Genomic DNA, 14906 nt, shown 5'->3' with positions numbered 1-14906 from the left:
AGATGTCTCCAAAAGTCTAATTCTCCTCGCATTTGCTGTGTATCTTTTTTTCCTACTTTGCCTACACAATTGTGTTAGTAACTATTGTACTTTGTTATACTTCAATTATAGGGTGAAGCAGAAAGAGACCATGAAAGCAAGAAAGTCAGACTGGAGAAAGAGGCTAAATCGCAGTCATCATCTTCATCTTCCCACAAAGAATCTTCTAAAACAAAGTAAGTACAGAGATTAGGAACAGCCTTGAAAGGTGATTGAGTCTTCTTGGGTCTTGACATGGCAAAATGTTTTCTGCAATGGAATGAGTGGATTATTGAACTTGATCTGGCTCATTTTGATGATGTGGTAATTTTTGCTTTCATCTCTCAGGACCTTAGAGAGATTAATAGGTCATTTGGCAACAAACTTGGATTTATCAAAAGTGTTTAATAAATAGAAAATATCCTAAAAACCTGGAATTAATTTCTTTCTAAAGGAATTTTTTACATGAAAATAAGAAAGGTGCCATTATTGTCCCTGCTTTGCAGAATTGGAAACTGAGGCACAAAGAGAGGTAACAACTTGTCCAAAGTCACAAAAAGTAACTGTTATTTTCTGATTTGTTTAAGAAATTCCTTGATAAGATGACATGGCAAAACCAAGTGCATCGTGTCACCATGTGGGGGGTCCAAGAGAAAGGAGTCAGGGGCGAAGGTGCCTGCCTGTCGGAGGAGGGGCAGGTTGGGGAGTGCCTATGCAGGCTGCCTGGGCTCAGAAAAGTTAAGACCACTGGCAGACTCAGCAAGCTTGGACGCGAATCCCAGAGCTTTATCTATTACTCAGCAGTTGGGCTTGATTTTTCAAAGGTGTCAAAAAGTCCCTGGAATTTGGCCTTTCTACAGAGACGGATTGCACGCTTTCTGACATTTTTAGTCTTTCTCAGCCATTGTGTCCTTTGAATTAAACAACTAAGTTACGAGGTTCATGCTCTGTTTTAACTTAGTTCTGTATGATGTTTCATTCCAGAACGCCCAGGCCCTCCTCTGAACCCTCAAAGAAGGAAATGCTTCCCCCCACACTTGTGTCGTCATCCTCCTCATCCTCATCCTCATCCTCGCAGAAGCCGGCTAAGCCTGCACAAAAGAGGCCAAGGCGGGAAGCACACCCCTGCGGCCAGGCCCCTCCCCAAAGTGCCAGTAGTACCAAGGACAACCATAAGGACTCTCCTGTCCCCAGGCGCAGAAAAGCAGACGGGAAGGGCTCTGGGAGCTCCACAGGACACAGAGTAAGCAGGGGGAGCCACAGTTGCATGAAATGGGATATATTGATAAATCTTTAAATCCCAGACTGGGTATGTTTCTAATGACACTTCAGAACTGTTCACCACTTTTTTAAGGCAATAGTTGTTTGTGTTTAAAGTTTGACTCTTTAGAGAGAGGGTAAAAAGTAGTTAATAGTGTATGAACAATTAGGTATCAGCTTATTCTTAAAGTGATTCAAAAGTGAACAGTTAGGTATCAGCTTATTGTTAAAGTGATTCAAAAGTGAAATATCAGCCCTGGCTGGGTAGCTCTAACGTGCCAGGGTCGTGGGCTTGATCTCCAGTCAGGACACATGCAAGAAACAACCAATGATGCATCAATAAGTGGAACAGCAGACCTCTCCCCACCCCCCTTCTTCTATCTAAAATCAATTTTTTGGAAAAGAAGTGAAATAAATGATCAGAATAGATGTTTTGTGTTAATTTTCTATCAGGTGTTTTACAGTAAGAAATGGTTACCCTGGCTAGTTCTTGGTTTGAATATTTGATCTCATACTTTTGTTGTTGATGGTAATGGGAAAACATTATCCACTTTTCTCAAATACATGTTCCTCTTCCTATTAATCAGGGTGTAGGCGTATTTGGTGAACATGTGTATTGGCTAAAAAAAATGTTGCATTTGGTTTTGTTTATTGTCTGTTCTCATGGACAGTTTTGTCTTACGTCTTTCTGAGTCCCTAGAACCTATGATTTCAGTTAAATCTAGCTGGGAAAGTGCTTGACCGAACTAAATTGTGCCATGTTTGATTTCCTTTTTTAAAACTATTTTGGGCTAATGTAAATACCATATATACCATTTTGGGATGGTATATATGGGTCACTGATCTTAAATGTTAGAGTGTGATCTTTATAATGGTTTTTTAAAGGGGTCTTCTGGAGATGCTGCAAACCCTTTTCCAGTGCCTTCTTTGCCGAATGGTAACTCTAAACCAGGGAAGCCTCAAGTGAAGTTTGACAAGTAAGATTCTAGGTGCTTCTTATCCTTTATTTGCCCATTTCTTCTTCCTCCTCTCCACCCCCATCCCGCTCATTTTTCATCCTCCTCTTTGCCCTCCATTCACTCCCATCCTTTTTCACTCTCTCGGTCTTCTTCAGTCATTCCACTCCGGCCTGTAACTTCAGGTTCCTATGGCCCTCCTGATCTTGTCTTCTTTTTCAGACAAGCAGATCTTCACATGAAGGAGGCGAAAAAGCTGAAGCAAAGAGCAGAGTTAATGGTCAGTCTTGGTCCTTTATCCCTTTGATAGAATGTTTTCTGACAGAATATTTGTAATCCGCATTCTGGTGTATTCTGTCTCACTGACTATAGTGGCCGGGGGAGAGGGGGTTGCTGGCATTGGCCCCAGCGGAAGCAAGGTTGGCAGGATCTTAATGGGTGAGGGGTAAGGGATTCTGAGTGAATTTATTTTTTTGACCCCATTAATTGATCATGAACAAATACACAGAGTACCTTGTCACAAGTTTTATGTCTAAATGAATGAAAGTTGATGAGCCTGGTAGTGTTTATTTAATAAATGAGTGCTTCCTTTTGCCACTGAATCAATTCTTTGGATATGAGAAATGAGTGCTACTATTGGAAGTCCATCTATTTGTGTTCACCCTGAAACATTTTAAAAGGTGAGGAGCCTATTTGCATTCCAAAATTGTCTTAAAGCCCTTGGGAGGCTAGCCTGAGGGAGCAACAGACCAACACCATTGAGGAGATTTTCCGATGAAGGTGATGATTGCACTGTTGGTAAATGTGCTTTAAAAGCGTGAACTTGCTACCTGGTGGCTGTTGGACTTACTGGAAGTTGGTGGTTTTGTTCTTAATTGCATACATAATTAAATATGCTTTTATATCTCTGCTGCACTATAATTAGTCATGTTTGCCCTTCATCATAATTAAGCATTTAAACTTACTGTATTTCCCAAACCCCCACAAACACCTTACACTGAACTTTGCACCACAGGAGAGGAGTACGGGTCACCGCCGTTCCCTCACACAGACCTGAGCGTGAGCTCTAGGGGCCCACAGGGAGCTGAATCGGAGCGGTCCGCAGCGGCCTTCAGGGCTGTGGCCCGGTGCTCGCAGCCCCGGCCTGTGGACTGGCATCTGTTCTCTGGCTAGGGAGGGCTGGATGGAAACCCTGGGATCCAGTCCATGTTTGCTGGGACCAAGTGTTGGAGGGTGCCATCCGGGGTCAAAGACCAGCCTCTGTAAGTCTGAGGCGACCCTCTGCCAGGGTGGCCCGAGTCGGATTGAGGGGATGTAGACCGTGCCAAGCAGTGGCAGTTTTCCCATCTTCGTTCCCCCAGCTTTCCAAGGTTGTTGCTAGCACCGTATAAGTCTTCTGATTTTGAAAAAGAATAGTTGGTATTTTGTCAGCCAGCTCTCTAAAACTTGTCTTGGCATTGGACATGTTACGTATTAGATTCCTTCATTGTTCAAAAGGAAGCATTCTTCCGGGAAGTTTGTTTTTGTTTTGCTTTTAATCTGTACATTTGCTCATCTCCTCCCACTACCTCAGTTGACCATGTGGATAACGACAACTTGCTTTTTTGTACTTTCTTTTATTCATACCTAAAGTCAATATAAATTTTGAAATTCCAGGAAAGATATTGTAATGAAAGATAATTTTGAAGAGTTAAATTCCAACAGTGAAGTAAACCAGTAAGGCCTTGTACTGCTGATTAACTGGGCCATGCTGGTTTGATTTTTCTTTCTGTCACCATCTTTCTGAGCATAGGTTCTCTACAAAAAAATATTTTAAAGTCAAATTCCTTAAAAAATTGAAATCAGCAGCCCCAAACCATCTTTCTTTACTGATACATCGCTATCTTTTTATACTCCACTTGCGTCTTTACTGTTTTCCTTCCTTCTTTTTTAATATCATCAAATGGAAAGCATTAGCAAAAACTACCAACTTGGAAATGTGTCCCTCAGCTGCTCTTGCCGTGTGTGGGTCACATACTGGGTGTTAAGTAAAAAGAGGTGCTCGCCACGATCTCCGTTGAGCTGGTTGTATCCCACTGAGAAGAGTGTTAAGCGATAAAATGTGTACCCACTGGTATCTGACTTCCTGTATATGTCTCTTTTCTCTCCCAGAGACTCTGGGATTGCCCTGAGCAGTGTGGCTTAGGGGGCTGGGCAAGCCCCACAATGAGAAAGGCCTCTGTTCCATCCCTGGTCAGGGCACGCGCCTGTGTTGTGGTTCAGTCCCTGGTCGGGGCGCCCATGAGAGGCAACGGATCGATGTTTCCCTCCCTCTCTCTTTCTCCCCTACTTCCCCGCTCTCTAAAAATAAATAAAATCTTAAAAAAAAAAGAGAGAGAGAGAGACTGCGATTTCCTCCCTGTTGGCCCAGGGGATAACTCTGTACACTTAGCCCTGACTTCCAAGAGATTAGAAATCTGTTGTGTTGTAACATACATACACTGGTTATTGTTTATCATAATAGCTAAAGTTCTCATAGACCATAACATCTTCTACTTATTGGAAGATAAATTTCAACCCGTACAAAGAAATTGGGGTCTGCATTATTCTAGATGGGCAGAATAATCTATTTCTCAGGAAAATTACATAATGAATAATTAGTAATAAGGGGACTGTGTATCATTGCCTTAGTTTGAATATGTGCTTTAAGGTTTTGAGAGTGTTGTCCTATTACAAAATTGTTTTATTTTCTTATACCGAATTTGTGTGAAAAGTATCTTTTCAGCGGGTCAGAGCCAGTAGGCTTTGTTAATCATTTTGAGTTGTTTTGCTCTCACACTTCTCTGTAGCCATAATTAAACTATGACAGAGGAGGGAAGTTACAGTGAAGAATGTGGGTGAGAAACTAAATAAAAGCCTGTCTTAGGCCTAACAATGACCATGTTCTTCCACAGACGGACAAGATTGGGAAGGCTTTTAAGTACTTGGAAGCCGCCTTGTCTCTCATTGAGTGTGGGATTGCCATGGAGTCTGAAAGCCCGGCGTCCAAGTCTGCTTACTCGGTGTACTCTGAAACGGAAGACCTCATTAAGTAGGTGCCAAGTCATTTTGCCATCCCTTAAGTACTTCTCTTTCCTCACCTTTATTGCTGTAAGCCATTTGAACCTTAGTACAAAGACAGCTTAATAAAGGGGAACCTTAAAAAAGTTACTGATCCAGGAACTTTTTTTTGTCCTGAACTAAAATTATATTCTAGATGAATGCTAGAACAGAAAAGCTGGCTCCAACGGCATCATTTGCCAAGTGCACTCTGAAATGCCAAACCTTTCAGGGCGAGGTTGGATTTTCCAGTTTGGTATTCTTATCAGATGCCCTCTCGTTTCAGTTTAAGTTCCCACCTTTGTCATCTGCATTTCAACAAGGGACTCAGTCAGGACACCAGTCTGCTTGGGTTCACGCAGGTGGTCAGGCCAGAGAAGAAACCAGTCCTCACCTAGTTTTCTGAATGGCCTGCGTTGTTGCTGGGAAGCCGCTGCATTGCTCTCATCTTTACGTCCTCGGGAAAAAGTCAACATAAAGCCGAGACCAACACTATATAGTGTGTAGGATGCCTTTATGTCAGGGATTTTCCAACCACTTTGTTTGACCTGATCTATTTCTATGTTTTCCTATAGATTCATAATGTCATTAAAACCCTTCACAGACCCCACAGCATCAACACAAGAGAAAATATTTGCTATTTTATGGTGAGTACATTTTGTTTATCTGAAAAGTATCACATTTTCTTTTGTATCTTTTGATGTTATAAAAAAGATTTTGAAATTTGTTTGCTTAGCATGAAAATTGGGGAAAAATTGAAAAGTGAAAGGTTTTCAATTCAGGTCAGGATTGATCCCCCTGGTATAGTTCATTATTATGAAATGGCACCCACTGCTGTTTGGTGACTCAGTAACCACTTTGGTCTAGTGACTCGAATTATTTCTTTGTGTAATTGTTTTTCGCCCAGTGTTTAGTTCTGATGGCAGTGAACAGGGCAGTGAGATTCTTTGCATGGACAAAGAAACCCAGTGTGTCCACTAGGTGGTCAGACGGCTGTCTGTCTGTAGTGGTGACACCCAGCTTCTGTTTCTGTTTCCAGCATGCGTTGCCAGTCGATTTTGAATATGGCGATGTTTCGTTGTAAAAAAGACAGAGCAATAAAGTATTCTCGAACTCTTAACGAACACTTCCAGAGTTCTTCCAAAGTTACACAGACACCTTCTCCATGCATTGCAAGGTAATGATACATCTCCTTTAAATAATTTTCAATATTGGATCATTATTTGCCTCTTGTTTTTGCAATCATTTGTGTATACATGTGACTTTGGCTTTTCAAAAAATTATATATATCCATGTGCTGATTTGCTTTTTAGCTAAGTTATTTGCATGTTTCTACTTTATGAGGAATAATTTAAACTAAGGCATTTCCTGATTGGGTGACATAAAAAGATAACTGCAAAAACTGTATGGTCAAGCCCTGATTGGTGTGGCTCAGTGGGTTGGGCATTGTCCTGCAAACCAAAGGGTCGCTGGTTCAATTCTTTGGGCACATGCCTAGGTTGTGGACCAGGTCCCCAGTTGGGGTGTGCAAGAGGCAACTAATCAGTGTTTTTCTTGCACATGAATGTTTCTCTCCCTCTCTTTCTCTCTCCCTCCCCCCTCTCTAAAAAATAAATAATTAACATAAAATCTTAAAAAAAACTATACAGTCAAAATGTTAGACCTTTGAGGATCTTTAGATAGTCATAGCATCACAAACCATATTGAGGGGAAGGCAAGAGAACCAGAATCGCTTCTGGCCAAGATGGAGGCATACGTAGAACACTGTGACTCCTCAAACAACCAAAAGAAGGACAACAATTCAGAAACAAAGCAACAACCAAAACTGAAAGAAAATTGAACTGTATGGAAGTCTGACAACCAAGGAGTTAAAATAGACACATTCACCCAGACCAGTAGGCGGGGCGCAGTTGGGTGGCGGATCGGAGAGGGGTCGCCGGCACAGGAAGTGGTGACACCGGGAGCGTGAGGCACCCCGGGTGCGCAAGGCGGCACCAGGTAGACCCTGGGCACCCAGGCAGCAGCTGGCAGACCCTGTAGAATGGGGTGGCAACGGGCAGACCCAGCGAGGTGGCAACTGAGAATTGGGGCACCGTGCCCAAGGTGTCTGGCTGACCGGGCAGTGATCCCACATTCAGGCAGATAACTGGGGAGGGAGACATTGTAAAACCCAGGGTCCTAGCACTGGGAAATAAAACCTCAAAACACCAATTGAAAACACTTGTGGGGTTGAAGCGCAGGGAGAGACTCCTGCCCTCACAGGAAAGTTCATTGGAGAGACCCACAGGATCCTAGAATGCACACAAGCCCACCCACATGGGAATCAGCACCAGAAAGGCCCAGTTTGCTTGGGGGAAGCGGCAGAAGGGACTGAGGTGCAACAGAGAGCAGAGCAAGCACCATTGTTCACTCTCTGACCCCATCCCCACATACAGTGTCACAACCCAGTAACTGGGTTGCCCCGCCCTGGCGATCCCCTGAAGTTCCGTCCCTCATACATAACAGGCATGACCAGACCAAAACATTATGGCTCAAGCAGAAAAACAGCTCAAAGCCCCAGAGCCAATACTTCTAAGCGACCAAGAGATAGCCAACCTATCAGACAGATAGTTCAAAATACTGGTGATCAGGATGCTTGCAGAACTGGTTGCAAATTAGATGAACAAATGAAGGCTAAACTAATTGAAATGAAGAGAAATGCACAGGGAACCAATAGTGATGGGAAGAAAACTGGGACTCAAATCAATGGAATGGACCAGAAGGAAGAAAGAAACAACCAAACAGAAAAGAATGATGAAACAAGGATTTAAAAAAATGAGGAAAGGCTTAGGAACCTCCAGGACATCTTTAAATGTTCCAACATCCAAATTATATGGAGTATCAGAAGGGGAAGAGGAAGAGCAACAAGTGGAAAACGTATTTGAACAAATAATAAAGGAGGACTTCCCCAGTCTGGCAAAAGAAATAGACTTCCAGGAAGTCCAGGAAGCTCAGAGAGTGCCAAAGAAGTTGGACCCAAGAAGGAACACACCAAGGCACGTCATCATTACATTAGCCAAGATTAAAATGGAAGAGAGAATTCTAGAAGCAGCAAGAGATAAGGGGACAGTCACCTACAAAGGAGTTCCCATCAGACTGTCAGCTGATTTCTCAAAAGAGACCTTACAGGCAAGAAGGGGCTGGAAAGAAGTATTCCAAGTCATGAAAGACAAAGACCTACATCTAAGATTGCTCTGTCCAGCAAAGCTTTCATTTAGAATGGAAGGACAGATAAAGTGCTTCTCAGATAAGGTCAAATTTAAGGAGTTCATCATCACCAAGCCCTTATTATATGAAATGTTAAAGGGACTTATCTAAGAAAAAGAAGATAAAAAACATGTATACTTAAAAGACATCAAACTCACAATTACTAACAACCACACCTAAAATAAAAACAAACTTAGGAAACAACTAGAACAGGAAGAGAACCACAGAAATGGAGATCATATGGAGGGTTAGCAACAGGGGTGTGGGAGGAGGAGAAGGGGGGAGAAAAGTACAGAGAATAAGTAGCATAGATGGCAGGCAGAAAATAGGGGGAGGGCAAGAGTAGTATTGGAAAAGTAGAATCTAAAGAACTTGAGACATGTAGACATGAACTAAAGGGGGGAATGTGGGAGGGTGTGCACGGTAGAGGGAAATGGGACAACTATAATAACATAATCAATAAAATATATTTTAAAAAAAGAGAGAACCAGAATCAAAGTCCTTTCTCCCTCTATCCTTATCATCGTGGAGTTTCAGTAAAGAACTTTCCAGAAACACAGGTGTTCAACCTTCTCCAGGATCCATAATAGTGATATTAAGAATAAAAATGATTATCTCTAGTTGCATTTTCCACCAACTTCTTAACTTAAAATATTTCATCTGTGCCATAAGTTATTAAAAAACAATCCTTGCACAAGTGAAGATTGGATTTTCTTCCCTGTAGTACTTGCCTAATATTTTTTTAATTGCTTATACCCCTTGAAAGTCCCAGTTCTGATACGTTTTGCTATTTTAAGATATCACCTAGAAGATTGCTCTATTTCCAAAACATTCAAAGAAAGAGGTTCCCATGCGGTTTCTTAGAGGGGGGGGATCCTGAATGAGAAGTAACTTCCTACTTCTGAGAGTTTTCATGACTCCCACCTCTGCAATATTATTCTAAGCTAATATATTATCAGTCACATTATTTTAGATAACTCCTTTACTAAAAAGAGGCAGGTGTAGCCGCATCTTTCCATTTTATATCCATCAGGTGTAAATTATTTCACTTGTGTTGCTCATCTGACCCACCTCCAGGCACTTGTTAACTTGCATGGACAGGTATATAGTCAAGAGGGGAGAGTAAAGAGAAGGTTATGAATCTGCTGGTGCTTTCTCTCCCGGTCTCCCGGTCTCCCCGTAGACTGTACCACAGCCATTCAGTCATTGATTCAGCGGATGTTTATCTAGGGTCTACTCTTAGCATCGACTCTGGTTAAGTGCCAGAAATACAAAGGTAAATAACAAATGGCCCCTACCTTTAAGGTGCTCCTAACCCAGAAAGGAATAAAAAGAAAAGTGTGGAATGTGAGAAATACAATAGATGAGTAAATAAATAAACAACTAAATAAATGCAAGGGGAAAAGCTCATTGGCAGACAGGAAGCCCTGATGTCCCCCGTGTCTAGAAGAGTGCCAGGTGCAGAGCAGGTGCTCAGTTTGACTTTACCGAGGGGATGAAGGAAGGAGCGTGTAAGAGAGTGACCATGTTCACCGGGCAGTGTAGTCACCCTGGGAGAAGTTGGAGTGGGGGTGGGCAGGGAGTAGACTGCGGCGTGAGGAGTAGATGGCGTGAACGGTGTGGGGAAGCAGCTTTGGTACAGGCTTGCCCGCCGCATTCTGCCTCTGGTGCAGGCGCCCGGCCTCCATCACTTTGGTGGGGCCCGTCTGACTGTGTTTTACGAAATAAATTCCTAGAATACTGAAGGTGAAGTGTATATCTTTGACCTTGTAGAAGTGATTGTCATTTTGGTAAGTACACACTGAAACTTGGTGACTTGGCCTACAGTTTCAGAGGCAGGAAATCTGTCATTTGAGGGCTTAGGCAGTTGACCAGTTCTCTCTGATCTCCCACCTTCCAGAAGCACAGGCACACCATCCCCTCTCTCCCCGATGCCTTCCTCCGCCAGCTGCGCGGGGCCCCCGTCGAGTACCGGCAGTGTGGGGAGCAGCGGGATGCCTGCCGCCATCCAAAACATGACCTCTTCCTACATCACCATCACCTCCCACGTTTTTACCGCCTTCGATCTTTGGGAGCAGGCCGAGGTCCTCACCAGGAAGAATAAAGGTAAATGGCTCTGGAGTGGTAATGACTGGGGTATGGGGATTGGGAGGGAGTAGTGTTTGTATTTTGTGTTCAGTTTTTTGAAGAATAAGAAATGTGTACCTATTTACTCTTCTCGCATTTTGTCCATTCCCCCTCATAACCTAGTTGTGATTGATTCTTGAGCTCCTCTGTGTGGAGCTGAGTTTCTATAGCCAGATCTTAGCTAGATGGCAGTAGGCACGGCCTCAGCACCTTCCCCTGCAGAAATGCTGGCACCATTGCTTCCGCCCACCCTGCAGCGGCAGGAAAGGGCAGGGCGGATGCCGGAGGAAAGTCCCCCGGCTGTCCGCAGGCGCGGCAGGGTGGAGCTGTGAAGTGGTGTAACCCAAATACTGAGTTTAGGGTTTGTTTTCACTGTGTGTTAAGGAAGACGGTTAGGACAGTACACCAAGTGTGGCACAAGGAAACATTCTCGACACTCGTGTGAGACGAAGGCCCTGGGAGAACTCCAAAGTTTAGGAGGTGGTGGAGCTGTTTAAGGAATTGCCTGGTACCAGTCACCACTAAGCAAGTGCTTACATGTGAACGGTGGATTCACACCATGGCATATTTTTTCCTGGTCATGGCCACTTAATTTGTCATCTCCTCTTAGAACTTGATTTTTAGCAAGTAATGATTATTTTTAAACATTTTGTGGGGTGTTTTTCTTTCATGCATTCATTGATCCAAAAGTATACGTTGGCATTATCCAGTGCCCACTTCCTACCCTGCTAGGCTAGTGGAGGCTTATGGGGAGTGAACAGGCCATTATGGTGGTAGACTGAGTTTTTGCTGTGCTAGGTGCAGTTCAGACTTCTTTGGGGATCGTTTGTGAAATCAACCCAAAAAAATGACGTTTTGTTGCCATTTTTATTTTCATGTGGGCAAGAGTGTTTACCTGGTTTTGGTTTTGCTTTGTTCGCAGAGTTTTTTGCTCAGCTCAGCACAAGCGTGTGCACGTTGGCCCTGAACAGCAGCTTGGTGAATCTGGTGCGCTACACAAGACAGGGTTTTCAGTGGCTCAAACAAGGAACCAAAACCCCTTAATGGAGGCCCAAGTTGATTTGATGCCTCGGGCCCTATTTTGCACATTGGAAGCTTCAAAAACAGTCCAGACCTTTATCTCATGAGGACAACAAACTTGAGAAGCACCGTGAGATAGCCAGGACAGCTGTCCACTTAAACTCTCAAGAATGATGTGGTCGTTGGTTGGGCACGATGGTTATGCAGACGTAGGGATGAGGAGGCTGGCTTCAGAGCTGACCTTTGCCTTTCAAAAAAAAAAAAGGACAGAAGTGCAATGTAGCCTAAGAGGGGTATATGAATGGTCTAGAAACATTTCTGTATTTTTTGAACCAGCAGGATGCCAATGGCAAATGAGATGAGGAGAAGCAGTTTCAACTCTGAAAGCAAATTCACATCATCTCCGTAGCCACACTAGTCCATTCCGAGAAGGAAGCATTTTTAACAGTGAATTTTGGTGGTGTAGGGTTCTGTGGATGATTTTTTTTCTTGTAAGTTTTTTTGGAAAAATATTTGTTTAGTAAATTCTAACAGCCATCTGTAAAACATAAATTGTGAAGGACCCCACTGTACCCTACTTTTTGCCAGTGACAGTTGCTCTGATGATACCAAGTATTGTCGTAACTTAGAGAATTGAAGGCAACCCTCCCACTGCCTAGAGCACTGCGCGCTCACCCCGGCCCAGATTTCTTCATTGCTGTGTTGAAAGTCAGTCTGAGTTGGAGCCGTGGAAGGAGGCGCTACAGCACACACGGAGGCCGTTGGAAGACAGGATGCTGTCATTCCCACCCCCGGCTTCAGCAAAAAGCAGTCTCCAAAGACTAGATTCTGAATTTTCTACTTGGGGAAGAAAGGAACCGACATTTATACATAGCCAGTTGGTTAAAGGGCTTTTTAATTTTTGTTTAAGGAGCTGGAATTGGAGGTGCTGATCTGTGGTCTACAGTTATGCGGTAACTCGCGTTGTCTTACCAACTCAGAGTTTTGTTAGCAAACAGACAAATGAGATCTACTTAGAGAGGCTATATTTTTCTGCTACAAATTATTTTATATTTATAGCAAAGCTAGACTTTCAGAGCCCTTAATTGTACAGGGGAAATTAACTCCCTGAAAGAATATGGAGATTTGGGACGGTTCATTAGACTTAAAAAAAAATCGCCACCACATGCCTTCGTTCCAGACTGTTCTCAGTCAACTAGATTTGACAGACTGAAGAGGAACTGTGGCCTTCCCATAAGTTGTTGCCATATTATATACATTAAGTCAAGTTCATTTTGAATGACCTAAACTGAAAGAACAGATCCGAATCCCACATATCCGTAAGCACAGATTTTCTTTTTCATTGACACTTTGAAGGTTATTATTGGAAGCATTATTTTGAGTGCCAATTTTTTTTTACCCCTTTTAGAAGTAGAATTTGCACACATTAAAATTGAGGACTGAGTCTTATCTCTATAGTTGGTTTATTTTTCTCCCTTTAACCCATTCTACCCCTCTACACATTTTCTGTTAAGCATGTTTGACATTTTCCTACTTATTTATTAGTGAAGAAGGGAGTGAATGTATCTAAGGTCCATATAATGAATATAAGAATTTTCTTGGTAATTTGGCGGATATATAAAGGGCTGTATAGAAGATGGGAGTGATGCTTGTTTTCCACAGCACGAATTGTGTGAAGCTGTTACTTCACCGAATTACTCAGCCTGTTTTTGTCTCATGAGCTAGAGCTGAGGTCTGTTACTTCATATTTAGGTTAAACCAGAGAATTAACAGTAGTAGTAACCTGTGAGCATAAGAACTTCATGTGTGGTCTCAACATTCTAAAGCAAAGCCACCATCCTTTTTAAATTACTCATTTAAAAAGCAACCTGTGATTAAGGGAACAGTAATTGACTGGTAGGTTGTATGCCTGTGACATTGTGCACCCTCTTATATGTAGGAGACCAGACACCAGAATCAGGCACATGTGATTATTGAACATCTTTTTCCCTTCTCTTTATTCCCTCGGCCAGCCCTGCCCCTGCACCCCAGCTCTCCCGGCTGTATCTCACCTGTCGGTCTGGAAGCCCGGATTCGCTGGGACAGGTGCTTATCTGCACTGACTGTGTCAGAGTGAGCATGTCCCGTCAGCGAGCCACTGTGCTCCCTTGGCGGAGGATGTTTCCCACTTGATTTCTCAGCGAACACCAGAAGAAGTGATTGCTTTTGCAGTGGCCTTAACCTTGGTGTTTTCTTTCTCCCTGACCTTGACGTTAAATTTTAGTTGTCCCTTGAAAAACGAATGATTTTGCAGAGATCAGCTTGTTTTGATCATGGACTACATACAACATGCATTACTCTTAAAAGAAAACTCCTAGTGCCTACTTTTTGAATAAGTATGTAAAAGGTGGTGACTTGATGACTCCTTTATGTTCATCAGGGGTTTTTTTTTTTTTTTTTTGGCTGTATATAGAAAAAGTGTTACAGTTGTATATAGAAATCAAAAGGCTTTGTAAATCATTTGTACTTTTTCACTGCATGCTTACATCTCAAAAAACAGAATGTGTACTGAGGCAGATAATTGAAAGGACTAGTTTTAAAATTAAGCCTTTGACTGTGTGAAGTTCTTACAGCAACAACAGTATACACTTCACAGTGAGGCAGTGCAAAACATCTGGAGTGAAAACTGAGTGTGAAATTTTGCCTTTGCCACTACAGTTTCATGTGTCATTGTTAGGAATGGAAGAACACGGTTTTACTTTTCAAAATGTTGCACATTTCTGCCCTTTCTGGAGGTGATGACTGAACTTGAGGCTTTAGCTAGCCTAAGGATCCTGCTAAACAGTGAAAAACATTTCCCTGAAATTTACCGAGTTACCATGCGCCAGCCCTGGTGGACAGTCCGAGCGTCCAGCAGGNGCCTTTGACTGTGTGAAGTTCTTACAGCAACAACAGTATACACTTCACAGTGAGGCAGTGCAAAACATCTGGAGTGAAAACTGAGTGTGAAATTTTGCCTTTGCCACTACAGTTTCATGTGTCATTGTTAGGAATGGAAGAACACGGTTTTACTTTTCAAAATGTTGCACGTTTCTGCCCTTTCTGGAGGTGATGACTGAACTTGAGGCTTTAGCTAGCCTAAGGATCCTGCTAAACAGTGAAAAACATTTCCCTGAAATTTACCGAGGTACCATGCGCCAGCCCTGGTGGACAGTCCGAGCG

At 42.9% G+C, this 14906-nt stretch overlaps 1 protein-coding gene across 5 annotated transcripts in view; it reads left to right on the top strand.

Moving 5' to 3' along the window:
• Positions 1 to 14447, top strand: part of AFF1 (ALF transcription elongation factor 1) — a 195718-nt gene extending 181271 nt beyond the window's left edge. For all 5 annotated transcript variants that reach the window (XM_037030548.1, XM_037030574.1, XM_037030539.1 and 2 more), the window contains 9 exons: positions 112 to 215; positions 1003 to 1261; positions 2164 to 2255; positions 2457 to 2514; positions 5168 to 5304; positions 5888 to 5959; positions 6352 to 6489; positions 10459 to 10664; positions 11608 to 14447. In XM_037030548.1, coding sequence (XP_036886443.1) covers positions 112 to 215; positions 1003 to 1261; positions 2164 to 2255; positions 2457 to 2514; positions 5168 to 5304; positions 5888 to 5959; positions 6352 to 6489; positions 10459 to 10664; positions 11608 to 11729 — 1188 coding nt within the window. In that variant the 3' untranslated portion in view covers positions 11730 to 14447. The remainder of the gene's footprint in view (positions 1 to 111; positions 216 to 1002; positions 1262 to 2163; positions 2256 to 2456; positions 2515 to 5167; positions 5305 to 5887; positions 5960 to 6351; positions 6490 to 10458; positions 10665 to 11607) is intronic.
• Positions 14448 to 14906: the final 459 nt, after the last annotated feature.

Source organism: Sturnira hondurensis, unplaced genomic scaffold (assembly GCF_014824575.4).
Source record: "Sturnira hondurensis isolate 20B ecotype Veracruz unplaced genomic scaffold, ASM1482457v3 Scaffold0001721, whole genome shotgun sequence".
In the NCBI taxonomy this organism is placed as follows: domain Eukaryota; kingdom Metazoa; phylum Chordata; class Mammalia; order Chiroptera; family Phyllostomidae; genus Sturnira; species Sturnira hondurensis.
This window is presented reverse-complemented; position numbering and strand designations above follow the sequence as displayed.